Source organism: Oncorhynchus masou, chromosome 18 (genome assembly GCF_036934945.1).
Source record: "Oncorhynchus masou masou isolate Uvic2021 chromosome 18, UVic_Omas_1.1, whole genome shotgun sequence".
NCBI classification, from domain to species: domain Eukaryota; kingdom Metazoa; phylum Chordata; class Actinopteri; order Salmoniformes; family Salmonidae; genus Oncorhynchus; species Oncorhynchus masou.
This window is the reverse complement of record NC_088229.1, coordinates 68482099-68498032: the sequence shown is the minus strand read 5'-3', so window position 1 is coordinate 68498032 and position 15934 is coordinate 68482099. Positions and strand designations below refer to the sequence as shown.

At 41.9% G+C, this 15934-nt stretch overlaps 1 protein-coding gene across 2 annotated transcripts; it reads left to right on the top strand.

Annotated features, from left to right (window-relative positions):
* The first annotated feature begins 87 nt into the window (after window positions 1–87).
* Window positions 88–15890, top strand: LOC135505185 (MBT domain-containing protein 1-like). Of its 2 annotated transcripts, XM_064924336.1 has the most exons (17): window positions 88–239; window positions 1195–1396; window positions 1692–1825; window positions 2005–2125; window positions 2408–2490; window positions 2656–2773; window positions 2972–3106; window positions 3244–3332; window positions 3457–3682; window positions 3796–3851; window positions 3972–4076; window positions 4243–4390; window positions 4615–4697; window positions 4973–5207; window positions 6893–6964; window positions 10306–10479; window positions 11509–15890. In XM_064924336.1, the coding sequence occupies exons 1-17, from the start codon at window positions 219–221 to the stop codon at window positions 11628–11630; spliced, it is 2124 nt and encodes a 707-aa protein (XP_064780408.1). In that variant the 5' UTR covers window positions 88–218; the 3' UTR covers window positions 11631–15890. The 2 variants fall into 2 exon arrangements, with proteins under 2 accessions (XP_064780408.1, XP_064780409.1); XM_064924337.1 differs by lacking the exon at window positions 10306–10479.
* Window positions 15891–15934: the final 44 nt, after the last annotated feature.

Sequence of the window (15934 nt, the reverse complement as noted above, 5' to 3'; positions counted from 1 at the left end):
TTGTTTCTGTGTGTTGTCGTTCAGCACTGACCAATCACAGCAAAGTGGGTTCTGCACGCGCATGCTCATTTGATACATTGTATTTTTGTTGATACTATCCTGCTTGAGTTCCTTTCGGGGCTCTGAGTTGAGCTTTTTCAAGCTATTAAACCCCCTACTTTGGGGGGGTTTACTATTCAAATTGAGCCAATAAAATACTGTAACTATATGAAGGGCTGATGGAGAACACAAGGGATTTGGTGAGTTAATTTTCCTGATGTGTTCCGTCCGTATCCGATTTGTTGTGTAGCAAGCTTGCTAACTCTAGCCTTAGCTAGCGCCTCCCTTTCGTTATCGGATTGTAGTAACAGCTGATTAAATCTTCTAAACTACAAAATAGCAATATCCAACAGCCCTTATTTTAGTGGGAAGTGAAAATGTGGATACTTGATTCGTTTTTTTTACATGCTAAATGGCTACTCATTTAAATAATTTATTGCAAGCGGTGTCTTGTAACAGACGCTAGGTCAGCTAGCCAAGTAACTAACGCTAGAACTAGAATAACAGGTTTGCTAGCTAAGGCCCAGCCCATGTCTCTCACATTCATTCCGCAAAATCCTTTTTAACAATATTAGCTAGCTACGTGTTAACGATAACATAAATAGCTAGCTAGCCAGTAACGTTAGTGTGATTAAGATGAGGGAGAAAGGATCGTTTAGGAGGTGCTTTCTCCAGACAGCTAAGTTAGCAAGCTAGCGTTAGCTACCAGCTGCTATTGTATGCAGAGGTGGTAAATAAATTAACACACTTAGGCGGCTTTGTGATTATATAGCAAGGAAACTGGTATTGTATTTTATATATATATATATATATATATATACGTAAGACTCAGTTATTGCTCAGTTACATTTTGTTATCCGATGCTAGTAACTGTATTGGTATGGATGTTTCTCATCTCATCTGTAGCCATGAACGTATGCGAAGCCATGGTAGTTATATCGGCTACATATCAGCGTGGCTGTTGTATCACATTGTTTACCGTACACTGTTTCCAAGTATACCAATCTTCTATTAGGACTAATATGCCATAATAAAACATGTAATTTGTGATTATTCACTTGTTGAAAGAAAAACAAGTGTCAAATTATATATCCCCCTCACTGTACAATTGGTGTCAGCAGGGCGTCATGCGTTCCCTCTCTCTGCTCCTTCCAGGCTGAACGCACCCCGCGTTCGGAGCGTAAGCGCCAGGACTCGTTTGGAATGTTTGACCGGTACGACAGCTGCAGTGAGGAGAGCACCAGTAGCTCCAGCTCAGATGACAGTGAGGACGAGGTGCCCTCCATCCCCGCCAGCCTGCCCATCATCAAAAACAATGGACAGGTCTACACCTATCCCGACGGCAAGACCGGCATGGGTCAGTACAGGGAAATATTGATATAGAATCCATAGATATAAATCAGTTAAGAATCCTATGGGTCAGTCAGTGTCTCTGGGGTGATTGCACAAAACCGGTTGAGTGAGTGAATTAAGTGGCTGCCTGTGATTGACATAGATCCCAGCCTGCTACTGTCATAGTTATCCTGTCATTTCATACAATATAGTTGAGAAAAATATCTGATGAAAGAAGACTACATTGCTTTGAATGAATTTGAATTTCCTGCTTTATTCTGAGTTTCCAGGAAACGTTTATGTGTTGCCTTTTTTCCCAGCCACGTGTGAGATGTGTGGGATGGTCGGAGTGCGAGACGCCTTCTACTCCAAGACTAAACGCTTCTGCAGCGTCTCCTGCTCTAGAAGTTACTCGTCCAACTCTAAAAAAGCCAGCATCTTGGCTCGACTCCAGGTAACCTTATAATCCCATACTATGTTCTGTGTGTTATTTGTTGTAGCCAGATAGTAGAATTAGAACAGCATCTTCTATTTCCTTTGGAAATGCAAGAGAACATAACCAGTAGAAAGTGTGGGCATATTTTGTTTCTTCAATCTAAACTCACTGTTAATGTTTTGTGCTTTTTACTAAAGGGTAAACCACCTACGAAAAAGGCCAAGGTGTTACAGAAACAGCCTCTCATGGCGAAGTTGGCAGCTTACGCCCAGTACCAAGCAAGTCAACAACAACAGAACCAGGCTAAGTCAAAAGCAGGCGAGTCCACCTGTAGTTCAGTTGGTAGAGCATGGCACTTCAAAGCCAGGATACTGGGACCGTCTATATGTAAAATGTATGCATGCATGACTAAGTCGCTTTGGTTAAAAGCTTCTGCTAAATGGCATATATTATATTACAGTGAGAACACACTATCTCTCATTGTTGTTATGCAGAAGAATGGCCTTGAATGGAAGATGGTTTTAGTCATAAGAACACACATTCTCTGTCCTAACCCAGTATAGTGAAGTTAATGTTGACCTTGTTCCTTCTCCCCTACAGTGGTTCCTGTTGAAGGCTTTGACTGGGGGCGGTACATCTGTAGCAATAACTTGGTTGGAGCACCAGTCAGCTGCTTCAAGCACGTACGTTTAGACAACAGCTCGGCGTTCAAATGGTCCTGTATTGAAGTCTATTGCAGATGCTAAGGTTCTATATCTGTAAATCTACCTGGTTTTGATCAACACAAGTGTACCTTGTGGGATATATTATGAACTTATGTAACATTTTGTTATTTCTCGATGTCTCAGGTCCCTATGGGTACGTGCTGGGGAGACCTAGCTGAAGGAGTGATGGTCGAGGTGCTCAACTCCGATACTAACCTCTCTACTAAAGTCTACTGGGTAGCAGGGATCGTCAAACTGTCAGGTAAGAACACATCTAACCACTTGAAGGATTTTTTTATCCGTGTAACAAAACAATTCTTAACATTTTGAAAGTATTGTTGTTGTTTTTTTGTTGCCATAATGAGCAGACTGTTCTTAATATTTCTTTGAAGAATGCACAGTAATGGGGTTGTAAAGATGTCCCATGAAAGGCTCTTAGTGTTTCTGTTCTCTTCCCCAGGGTTCAAGGCTCTGCTGCGGTACGAGGGTTTTGACAACGACACCAGCAGGGACTTCTGGTGTAACCTCTGTGTTCCAGAGATTCACCACGTCGGGTGGTGCGCATCCAGCGGGAAACCACTCGTACCTCCCAAATGTAAACATCATTCCATAATCATGGTCATAGTAATACGCTTTCTTTTTTTTTTTAACAGGCCTTTTTAACAGGCCTTGATCTTAACAGAAGATGGAAAACAGATTGATGATGGATTATGTTTCTGGTTTCTCTCTCAGCGATACAGCTAAAGTACTCTAACTGGAAAGCTTTCCTTGTGAAGCGTCTCACTGGAGCCAAAACGCTACCACCAGACTTTGCCACCAAGGTAAGATTTCATCATATTGAGCTGCAAGATGTAAACACTGGTAAGGACGATGGCTTAAACTCTCCCTAGTTCTCTAAAAGCACCCACTCATAGCGCTTCCTTTCATTCCCCCCTCTCTACCCAGGTCCATGAGAACATGCAGTTCCCCTTTAAGAAGCTGATGCGTGTGGAGGTGGTGGATAAGACTCACCTGTGCCGGACACGGGTGGCCCTGGTGGAGCAGGTGATTGGGGGACGTCTGAGGCTGGTCTACGAGGAGGGCTCTGACGACTTCTGGTGTCACATGTACTCCCCGCTCATACACTCCATCGGATGGTCCCGGAGCATCGGGCACCGCTTCAAACGATCCGGTCAGTCAAGTTAGTTGGTTTTGGGTAGTTCATTTGTTAGTGAGTTAGGCCTAGGTAGGTAGTTAGTCCAATGTGTTTGTTTTCGGACTCTGCTGACAATGTTTGTTTCCCAGATGTGTCAAAGAAAATCGACGGTCAAATGGATGCCCCCGCCCAGCTGTTTGCCAAGGTAATGTAAATACACCACATGTTTACAATGCCCCAAGTCTTTGTGCCTCTGTGGTTTGTATTGATTATTTTCCAATGCACGGATCCAGAATGGATGAATGAATCTGTGATGTCTCCACAGGTGAAAGACGTGGACCAGCATGGTGAATGGTTCAGGGACAGGATGAAACTAGAGGCCATCGACCCTCTAAACCTCTCAGCTATAAGTGTAGCCACTGTAAGAAAGGTATGGCAACAGTTTGGGTCGTTTCCATGGTAGAATTCAAGGGTCATACTACGCCGCTGTTGGCTCCCCTGGATTGGGGTTTCCCTCTACTTACATTCAGTCCCCGGTCACCTGTTAAGGTTTTGAGTTGTATAGTTCTTAGATTGATGTTTGCTGTCTGTTTCAGGTGTTGGCAGACGGGTACCTCATGATCGGCGTCGACGGGTCGGAGGTGACGGATGGCTCAGACTGGTTCTGCTACCACTCCACCTCTCCCTCCATCTTCCCTGCCGGCTTCTGTGAAATCAACAGCATCGAACTCACACACCCTAGAGGTACACTTCTTACCCCATCTTTCTTTTCCTTCTTTTACAGACTGCAGCATTCCCTCACTCAGGTATATATTTTTTTCAACCGTTGTTTATTTAATTAAGGATAGTCTCATTGAGATAGTCTCTTTGTCCCAGTTGTTGAAGGTAGCTCTTGTTCCTCATCCTCTTTGGCCTCTCTGGTCAAGGGTTATGTGTTAACCCAGCCTTACCACTGACTCTGCCCACAGGGTACACTAAACTGCCATTTAAATGGTTTGACTACCTCAGAGAAACAAGTTCAATAGCCGCTCCTGTGAAGCTCTTTAACAAGGTAGGACTGATTCCTGACATCGTGGCTGTGTTGTTTTGTTGGTTAGCGCAGTCCTGTGGTTCTGTCATTTTATGATCACATGAAAATTATACTTACAAATAAAACAACTACATGCAGGCATTACCAACAAGGCAAATTATTTATCTATTTTTCGCTAACATACATGTTTGATGTAATACATTTTTCAAAAATTGTTATGGAAAAAACACTGTATTGACCACGAACATAAAAATGTCTCTCGTCTTTGCCTCCGCCATCTTGTTGCCCCTGCCCAGGATGTTCCAAACCACGGGTTCCGTCAGGGTATGAAGCTGGAGGCCGTGGACCTGATGGAGCCCAGGTTGGTGTGTGTTGCCACTGTGACTCGGATCGTCCACCGCCTGTTGCGCATCCACTTTGACGGTTGGGAGGACGAGTACGACCAATGGGTGGACTGTCAGTCGTCTGACCTCTACCCCGTGGGCTGGTGTCAGCTGACCGGATACCAGCTACAGCCCCCCGCCGCACAGAGTGAGATCAAACACCACAGTCCTACCCAAATATAACACACCAACATGTAACACACCAACATGCAACACACTAACACACCAACATGTAACACACCAACACTTAATACATCAACATGTAACACACCAACACGTAACACACCAACACGTAACACACCAACACGTAACACACCAACACGTAACACACCAACACGTAACACACCAACACGTAACACACCAACACGTAACACACCAACACGTAACACACCAACACGTAACACACCAACACGTAACACACCAACACGTAACACACCAACACGTAACACACCAACACACCAACTGTAACACCAACCTGTAACACACCAACATGTAACACACCAACACTTAACACACCAACATGTAAACACCAACACTAACACACCAACGTGTAACACACCAACACGTAACACACCAACACGTAACACACCAACACGTAACACACCAACACGTAACAACCCAAAACACCAACATGTAACACACTAACATGTAACACACTTAACACACAAACCTGTAACACACAAACCTGTAACACACAAACCTGTAACACACCAACATGTAACACTTAACACACCAACATGTAACACACTAACACACCAACGTGTAACACACCAACGTGTAACACACTAACATGTAACACACTAACATGTAACATGTAACACACCAACATGTAACACACCAACATGTAACTCATCAACATGTAACACACCAACATGTAACACACCAACATGTAACACACCAACATGTAACACACCAACATGTAACACACCAACATGTAACACACCAACATGTAACACACCAACATGTAACACACCAACATGTAAACACACCAACATGTAACACACTAAAACACCAGCATGTAACACACTAACACACCAACATGTAACACACTACCATGTAACACACTAACACACTAACACACCAACATGAAACACACCATCATGTAACACAACAACATGTAACACACCAACATGTAAACACACTAAAACACCAACATGTAACACACTAACACACCAACATGTAACACACTACCATGTAACACACTAACACACCAACATGAAACACACCAACATGTAACACACTAACACACCAACACTTAATACACCACCATGTAACACACCACCATGTAACACACCAAGATGTAACACACCAAGATGTAACACACCAACATGTAACACACCAACATGTAACACACTAACACACCAACACTTAATACACCACCATGTAACACACCAAGATGTAACACACCAACATGTAACACACCAACATGTAACACACCAACATGTAACACACTAATATGTAACACACTAACACACCAACATGTAACACACCAACATGTAACACACTAACACACAACATGTAACATACTAACACACCAACATGTAACACACCAAGATGTAACACACCAACATGTAACACACCAACATGTAACACACCACCATGTAACACATACCAACATGTAACACACCAACATGTAACACACCAACATGTAACACACCAACATGTAACACACCATGTAACACATAAACCAAACAACTACCACTGAGGCTCTCGTTGATGGATTGGATTAAGTTCCAGCTAATACGTGACCAATTACTTGATAGCATGCGATTGGAGTCCCAAACAAACATTTGTCTAAAACAATAGGCCACTGTTTATTTGCTGTCATTTCAGTGGCCAGAGAAATCCCAGCAGCTGTACCGAAGCACAAGAAGAAAGCCCAACAATACAAAGGACAAAAGAAAAGTGAGTTCTCTTCTCTTTCATCATCACTCGCTTCCCTCTTTCCCTGGTCCACACCAGTGGAGGCTGGTGGGAGGATCTATAGAAGGATGGGCTCATGGATTCATTGGAATAGAGTCAAACATGGTTTCTGTGTGTTTGATACTGTTCCACTGATTCCATTCCAGCCATTGCAATGACTCTGTCCTCCCAAAGTGCCTCCCACCAGCCTCCACTGTTCCACACTCTGGTAGGGGGAAATCTATCTAGCTTAGAATTTCTGTTAATGTTTAGTTTCTTCTTTCTTGTCTGTTCTTTGGGATCTGATTGGTTGGCATGAGTCTCATGACAGGAAGCTTCGGTACTCTGGGCGAGTGCCAAAAAGTTGGCGAGGGTGTTGTAACACTGGGTGTGATGGTCCATACCACACAGATAAAAAATAGGACTTATCTTTCTGTCTGTGCCATTATGGTGTCTGTGACAACATGGCAGTGCCATTGGGGCTCTCTCCATTTTAAAGTAGTGAATGTTATTCTGTTGTGTTTGAAAAAGCATAAAGATAATATTGTTGATTTATCTTCCCCTGCTGTGTTGGAGTCTTCTTGTGTGTTATTCATTTGTGGCCACTAAATGGCAGTGATATAGCTTAAAGCCATTTTCAAACCAATTTGAAGGAGGCAATGCTCTGATCTTTGGCTGATCACTCCCAACCCATAGGAATCCCCACCCAGTTGGCCACTTTAAAATGGTGGAAGGCCTCGATGGCAATGTCCACGCTGAAACTGGTTCTATCCATCTAGAGCCATCTGTCTACCTCTATGTTCCAAGCACAGCTTGTTCCACGTCTTAGGAAGTGGTTTAGCAGGGCTATGTGTAGACATGTGGTCACACACCACGCTAGCTGGTTTACTTGAGTCTGGCTTACCTTGGGTGTATTCAGAATATGTTTTAGAACATTTCACAGCAGCATACCACCCTGCATATCACTGCTGGCTTGCTTCTGAAGCTAAGCAGGATTGGTCCTGGTCAGTCCCTGGATGGGAGACCAGGTGCTGCTGGAAGTGGTATTGGAGGGCTAGTAGGAGGCACTCATTCCTCTGGTCTAAAAATATCCCAATACCCCAGGGCAGTGATTGGGGACACTGCCCTGTGTAGGATGCTGTCTTTCAGATGAGACGTTAAACAAGTGTCCTGACTCTCTGAGGTCATTAAAGATCCCATGGCACTTGTCGTAAGAGTAGGGGTGTTAACCCCGGTGTCCTGGCTAAATTCCCAATCTGGCCCTCAAACCATCATGGTCACCTAATAATCCCCAGTTTACAATTGGCTCATTCATCCCCCTCCTCTCCCCTGTAACTATTCCCCAGGTCGTTGCTGTAAATGAGAACGTGTTCTCAGTCAACTTACCTGGCAAAATAACGGATAAATAAAATAAATAAATCAGAACCGTCTTCTGAACCATTTGAAACATGATTGGTGTTTTTGAAATATTGTATTTAAACAGAATAAAATAACTTGAACATGTACAGTTGAAGTCAGAAGTTTACATACACTTAGGTTGGAGTCATTAAAACTCATTTTTCAACCACTCCACAAATTTCTTGTTAACAAACTATAGTTTTGGCAAGTCAGTTAGGACATCTACTGTGTACATGACACAAGTCATTTTCCCAACAATTGTTTACAGACAGATTATTTCACTTATAATTCACTGTATCACAATTCCAGTGTTTCAGAAGTTTGCAAACACTAAGTTGACTGTGCCTTTAAACAGCTTGGAAAATTCCAGAAAATAATGGCATGGCTTTAGAAGCTTCTGATAGGCTATTTGACATCATTTGAGTCAATTGGAGGTGTACCTGTGGATGTATCTCAAGGCCTACCTTCAAACTCAGTGCCTCTTTGCTTGACATCATGGGAAAATCAAAAGAAATCAGCCAAGACCTCAAAAAATAAATTGTGCAAGTCTGGTTCATCCTTGGGAGCAATTTCCAAACGCCTGAAGGTGCCACGTTCATCTGTATAAAAATTAGTACGCAAGTATAAACACCATGGGATCACGCAGCCGTCATACCGCTCAGGAAGGAGATGCAATCTGTTTCCTATAGGTTAACATACTTTGGTTCTAAAGTGTAAGTCAATCCCAGAACAACAACAAAGGACCTTGCGAAGATGCTGGAGGAAACGGGTACAAAAGTATTTATATCCACAGTAAAACGAGTCCTATATCGACATAACCTGAAAGGCCGCTCAGCAAGGAAGAAGCCACTGCTCCAACACCGCCATGAAAAGAAACAAAGTTTGTACTTTTTGGAGAAATGTTCTCTGATCTGAAGAAACAAAAGTAGAACTGTTTGGCCATAATGACCATCGTTATGTTTGGAGGAAAAAGGCGGAGGCTTACAAGCCGAAGAACACCATCCCAATCGTGAAGCACGGGGGTGGCAGCATCATGTTGTGGGGGTGCTTTGCTGCAGGAATGACTGGTGCACTTCAACAAAATAGATGACATCATGAGGACGGAAAATGATGTGGATATATTGAAGCAACATCTCAAGACATCAGTCAGGAAGTTAAAGCTTGGTCGCAAATGGGTCTTCCAAATGGACATAGACCCCAAGCATACTTCCAAAGGTGTGGCAAAGTTGCTTAAGGACATCAAAGTCAAGGTATTGGAGTGACCATCACAAATCCCTGACCTCAATCCTCAATCCTTTTGTGTGGGCAAAACTGAAAAAGCGTGTGCGAGCAAGAAGGCCTACAAACCTGGCTCAGTTACACCAGCTCTGTCAGAAAAAATGGGCCAAAATTCACCCAACTTATTGTGGGAAGCTTGTGGACGGCTATCCAAAACGTTTGACCCAGGTTAAACAGTTTAAAGGCAATGCTACCAATTACTAATTGAGTGTATGTAAACTTCTGACCCACTGGGAATGTGATGACAGAAATAAAAGCTGAAATAAATCATTCTCTACTATTATTCTGACATTTCACATTCTTAAAATAAAGTGGTGATCCTAACTGACCTAAGACAGGGAATTTTTAACCAGATTAAATGTCAGGAATTGTGAAAAACTGATTTTAAATGTATTTGGCTTAGGTGTATGTAAACTTCCGACTTCAACTGTACATGCTATATAATTTATTACATCATGTGATTATCTAGGCCATTTACCTTTATATACACACATATACACACACAATAGGATCTGTAATTAATTAGTTAATAAGTTAGCATTTATTTTATTATTCAAAATACATATAAACTAACCCTATGCCACCAAACATTAAAATCTACACTGTTGGGAGCGGTAGCAACCTGAAAGCACCCTTAGTAGCTTACCTGAGTCTAACTTGGTGTCTAGAGCGGAAGGTTCCGGTTGGTCGTCGGCTCTTCAGTCAGGCAGGCAGGAGGAGGAGCCTATCAGGGGAGGACGAAGAGCAGAGTCCGCCCCCTTACTCCAACCAGGGCCCCACTCTGGCCCCCCGGTCCCGCACCCACCACCACTACCACCACCACCATCACACCCACAAACCAGGTAACACTGCCAATAAATAACCACTGAGACCTCCACACAGACAGAGGGTGCTAACAGGGGTCAGTCCTCAGCCACTGTAGGTGCTGACCCTGCAGGGCGATCGCTGTGTGTTAGATACACCTGCATGAAAGCAAGTTCTATTCACTTGTTTCTGTGTCATGTTATTGAAGTGAAAGTACTAATGTGAGAAATGGCAATTTCCCCTCTCACCTCGTGATGCAATTCCTCCTTTGGTCGTCTTTCCTTCCAGTTCTCTGCTGCCAATGACTGGAACGAACTGCAAAAATCACTGAAGCTGGAGACTCATATCTCCCTCACTAGCTTTGAGCACCAGCTGTCAGAGCAGCTCACAGATCACTGCACCTGTACATAGCTCATCTGTAAACAGCCCATCTATCTACCTACCTCATCACCATACTGTATTTATCTTGCTCCTTTGCACCCTAGTATCTCTACTTGCACATTCATCTTTTGCACATCTACCATTCCAGTGTGTAATTACTTTGCCACCATGGCCTATTTATTGCCTTACCTCCCTTATCTTACCTCATTTGCACTCACTGTATATAGACTTTTTGTTTTCTTTTGTTCTACTGTATTATTAACTGTTGTTTGTGTCGCACTGCTTTGCTTTATCTTGGCCAGGTCGCAGTTGCAAATGATAACTTGTTCTCAACTGGCCTACCTGGTTAAATAAAGGTGATAAATAAATAAATAAACTTGGTGAGCAGGACGTCTGCAGGAAGGAGGAAAAGTGGTGATATAATATACTTTAGAAGTCTGGTTTCATTACAGGAACTACAGGCTCAGGTGGAGGGCTAGGTATTAACAAGGATAGCTGTTCCTGTGCTGAAAAGTATTTTGTGACCAAAAATGGTTGTTTACCCCCTAAGATAGATATATATATATATATTTAAATGGTTGTTTAGCTATTTTCTTCTGTCTTGGTATGCTGAACAGGGTTTCGACTATTTTAAAATTATGTAACCCTCTATTTTGCTAACTCTCTCTCTCTCTCTCTCTCTCTAGAGTCTCTGTTACGTCTTAAGGAGGAACAGGCTGAGGTGGATGAGTTCATCTTCTCCCATGGCGTCTCAGACCAGGAGAGCATCGGCTCTGGCAGCTACTACATCAAACAGGAGCCCTGTTGACAGGGGGGACAGGGGACCGGGGCTAAGCCTGGGAGGGTAGGGGGAGCTGGACAATAGAAACCCCTGAAATCCAACATCCAGAGAGACACTGCCTACAACCCCCAACTTAAGACAAGACACATCCCTAAACCAAGACAAGAGCAACAGGGCAGGGAGAGCTCTAAAAAACCTCATCCAGAAAAGATGGCCCTCTAACACTGCAATCAGGGGAGAATACTGCTGGGGGACTTGGTACCCAAAAACACTAAGTGACTACATGCCCGGAAACCCAAACCCTTATCCCACAAAATCAAGACAGGGAGCTACTTAGGTCTCCCCAAAACCATCCAGGGGAGAAGAACACTTCTGAGAAGCTACAACATCAAACCCTGGAGCCCTGATGGACAGTCACTCATTCAGTGAGACTGACATACCATATAAACAACGGGTAACTGGACACTTCCTAAAGCCACTGACCAGAAGAGGGCTAAGATACCTGGACAACCTGATCAGAATCCCACATCCCTGAATGATTGGATATGACCATGGCTTTCTGTCTTCCTCCATAAATGCATCTAGGGCAGGGGGCCTTGGAGCTCTGGATGCCCACTACAGAAGCCTGTTCTCTGGGTACTCTGTCTCTCCCACCACCCTGCCGTAGGCCAGGCAGGACCTCTGACACAACTCGGGGACACACACACAGACACCTGCACTAACTGTGACAGATATATAGGTCTTTGGTTTATTTATTTCAGGTAAGGGAGCTAAGGAAGGAGGGATTTTATTTCACGCGGTCTTGAAAGCGAGGAAAGGAGGGGGAGGGAAAAAGCTGTATAAAACAGTAATCTTTTTTCCAACAATTTTGCCAGGTGGACTTGCTTTGATTTGCTAATAGTACTTGAAGTTTTGGTAAAGTTTCTGTTTTTGTTAGTTTTTGTACTTTTTAAATTGGAGGGTTGTTATTTTGTCTTAAATGCTGATTTGTTATCAACAGCTCTTTGGGGGAGTGGCGTGGATATTATAGTAAGGATACATATTCATAGACGAGACCTATTCAATACAGAACTATATAGATATTAAGGAAAGTGATTTGGCCTGAGTGGGTTTTGAAACCTTGTGATAGGACTAGATGGCGGTTGTGCCCCAATAGGTTAACTGATATACTACTTAGTATTGTCTATGCATACTATGTAGTATGCTAGTGTGTGTAATGGGATACACTAGATAAACACAGTCACAGATTGCACTACAGGAGCAAACAGCCAGTCTCTTTGGCTTGTTGAAACCATCCTTACCTCTAGCATGGCAGCAGCTTTAGAATAGAAAGACCAGACTTCTCTAGTGTTTGTGTCTGTTTTTTAATTAGGAAAACAACTCCAGAAACAAAGCTAAACCATATTAGATACTCGTTATTACACTCAACCATTATGTCTTATTCCTTGTCATAACCTATTTTCTTCTAAGAAAACAAGTGCAAACTCTTCATAAATCTGTCCCTTAAAAGAGAGAGAATTTCTATCAATCGAGCAAGTTGAATCCTAAAATGATGTCAATCAGAAATAAAACATTGTAGGCTTCATGTCAAGAACGAGATCGAGGTATGCAAAACAGTTTGATTAGGGATTCCCCCCTCTTGTTTATGGCTAATTCTTTATTTCAGAGCCAAATGGATGTGTACTGGTTAAGTATTCAACCGAGTCACTGGATAACAACGTTGTCGGTGTTAATGTCTTAGTTTATTAAACATTGCTTTGTTGATAGCCTTTTGTAAGTGTACGTTCACAAAACCAATGGGATCTGATTGGAGAAGGCTATAGCAGGAGAAAACCTTTCCCATTGGCTTCTTTATTCACCAATTAGACCGCATACATTTTTTGCTAGATTCCTGATTGGTTGGAAATCCTCCTGACTTCCTGAATCAGCTTTATGCATTTTAGCTGGTTGTTAGTGGTGACAATTGTATCTAGACTTCCTCTCTTCCCTCGCAGTGATATGTTATATTGTTGTACTACCTCCTGATGAGCTTGGCAGTCAAATAGAGACATCATAATGTGTGTCTAATCTGAGATGCAGGTTTGGGCAACTTGATATACCATATGCAAATAAAAAATAATGATATCCTCATATGTCTGACCAGACACCGAACACAGATATTTGTAACAGCACATTTTGAGGTAATCCTCGAAATGGAATAATATGCAATAATGTTTTCTGTATTTTGCTATGTCAGATCGCTGAATTACAACACCCTGAAGTGATATTAAGGTACATGCAATATATTATACTTGCTTCAATTGACCTACATTCTATTGCGTAACTATGGCAACTATGTGAACTATGGTCTATAAACAGAATATAGTAGTTGTTATTTGAACCCACTATGTATAAATAGAATAGTACAGAAAAGTTGATCGAGCTCAGTTATTGTTGCAGTGGATGGGAAATTACCTAGAATCTCTCTATATACCAGTAAGGTTGACAATTAACTTCTCAGGAAATGTTTGCATTTTTCTCTAAGGTGTTTTCTTGGCTGTAAGGGTCAAGCAAAGTGCATTACAGTCAAAATTAAACAAAATGACATTTTGCATAAAGTTATTCAAAGGAAAGTCTTAATGGAATAACTTGCTTACAAATGAATGTCTCTTCTTGCCCATGTCTGAATGTTGATTTCTCCCCTGTTTTTTATATGGTTTCTTGTATTATGATTGTTCTGTTGATTTGGTGAGGTATTTTACATAAACCCTTCATGTCCTAATGATTAACAATGCATTGAGAACCCATTGATCAGTGTTCAGTTTGACGCCATGCTTTGTGTAGCTAGGTTTTACCCTCAATTATTGTTTCCATGTGTAGTTCCTTTTCCAACGGATGTACGATCAATAGTTTCTACCGTTTCCTCTCTCTGGGTTTTAGATTGAGTTGTTAATATTATTTAAGGTTATATACAATGTCCAGCAGAGTAATTAAATGTAGTGTGTCACTATCCTCTTATGTCAACAAGGTTTGGAGTTCAGGATTTGTTTTTTTGTTAACTTCAAGAAATCAGATCTGACACAGACTATGATGAACTAGATGAGAATGAAGAAAGCGTGAAACGATTGTGGTAATCTTAACCAATTAACTGATCAAATTACGTATCTTAGAAAAACAAAGACACAACTGTTTATAGACTAACTTTGCTGCTACCTTCCAAATAACCCAAATAATTCCTAATGCACAATCACATTTTGGAGAGAGAGGTTTTTTTTTTCAGTGATACAATGACTCTTTATTCTTAGAAATGGATGTAGGAATGTCACCGAGATGCCCAATCCAAAATCAACACCTCTGAATCCCCCCTTAGAGACCTGAAAGAACAGGATGCCATTATAGGCTCACACCTATTTGTTCAGGTGTACAAGGGGCGATTCAGGAAGTGTGTGGAGGGAGGGGCTGATTTGGGACCGGATCAATTGAGATAGTGCATGCAAAATTGTACGGTCTTTCTGTGGACCAACACTGAGCTTGTTTTGCTGTCATGGTCTTTAGTCGTGCTACCGCTCACTCTAAAATCGACCCCCTCGCCACTAATCCTATGTATCCTATAGATCCGAAAGGATTGGATAGGTTTGAGAAATATGGTACGAACTCCATTTTGCCCTTTTGATAGGCTTAGTGGCATTTTGAGGCATATTCCTTACACCTATCGGATCTTAACTGTGTAGTGGAAGTAGGGGGCGGGGAGTCAATCGAGAATGAGGTGTCTGTTTATTCCTTGAATACTAACACGGGTCTCTTTTTGTATGTGACAACCCCACTATATTCAACCCTTATATATCATGGTGCTATATATATATTTGATAAAGTGATGTAGTCATTTTATTGGGGAAATAATTCTCATTAACTGTAATTATGAATGGAGGGGCTTAAGTTATGTTTTGGTGTTTTATTTTGGATACAAATAACTAAATGATTTGTTAAAAAAAAAAATATATAGTATTGAAATTATAAACACTGACCCTTGTGGTAGAAATTTGGTTGCAATGTGGTTTGTACATCTCTAACTAGATACATGAGGTTATTTCTTCTGGTCATTTTGTGCTGTGATTGAGGTTTGATAGACAATACCTTGAATTTGTAAATAAACCAAATGTTTGGGGACATAATATTAGTTGTATTATTTGTGTGTCTTTTGTTTCCAAGTATTGCAAACTGTTTCTGCATGGCTGTGAAAAGGTGTCTGTTAACCATTTTTGTAAGAAACATTTTTTTTACACTGATTAAAATGATCGTCAATGGCAATTTTCTCTCTTTGTAGTTCTATAGGTTACTTCACCTCAATGCTG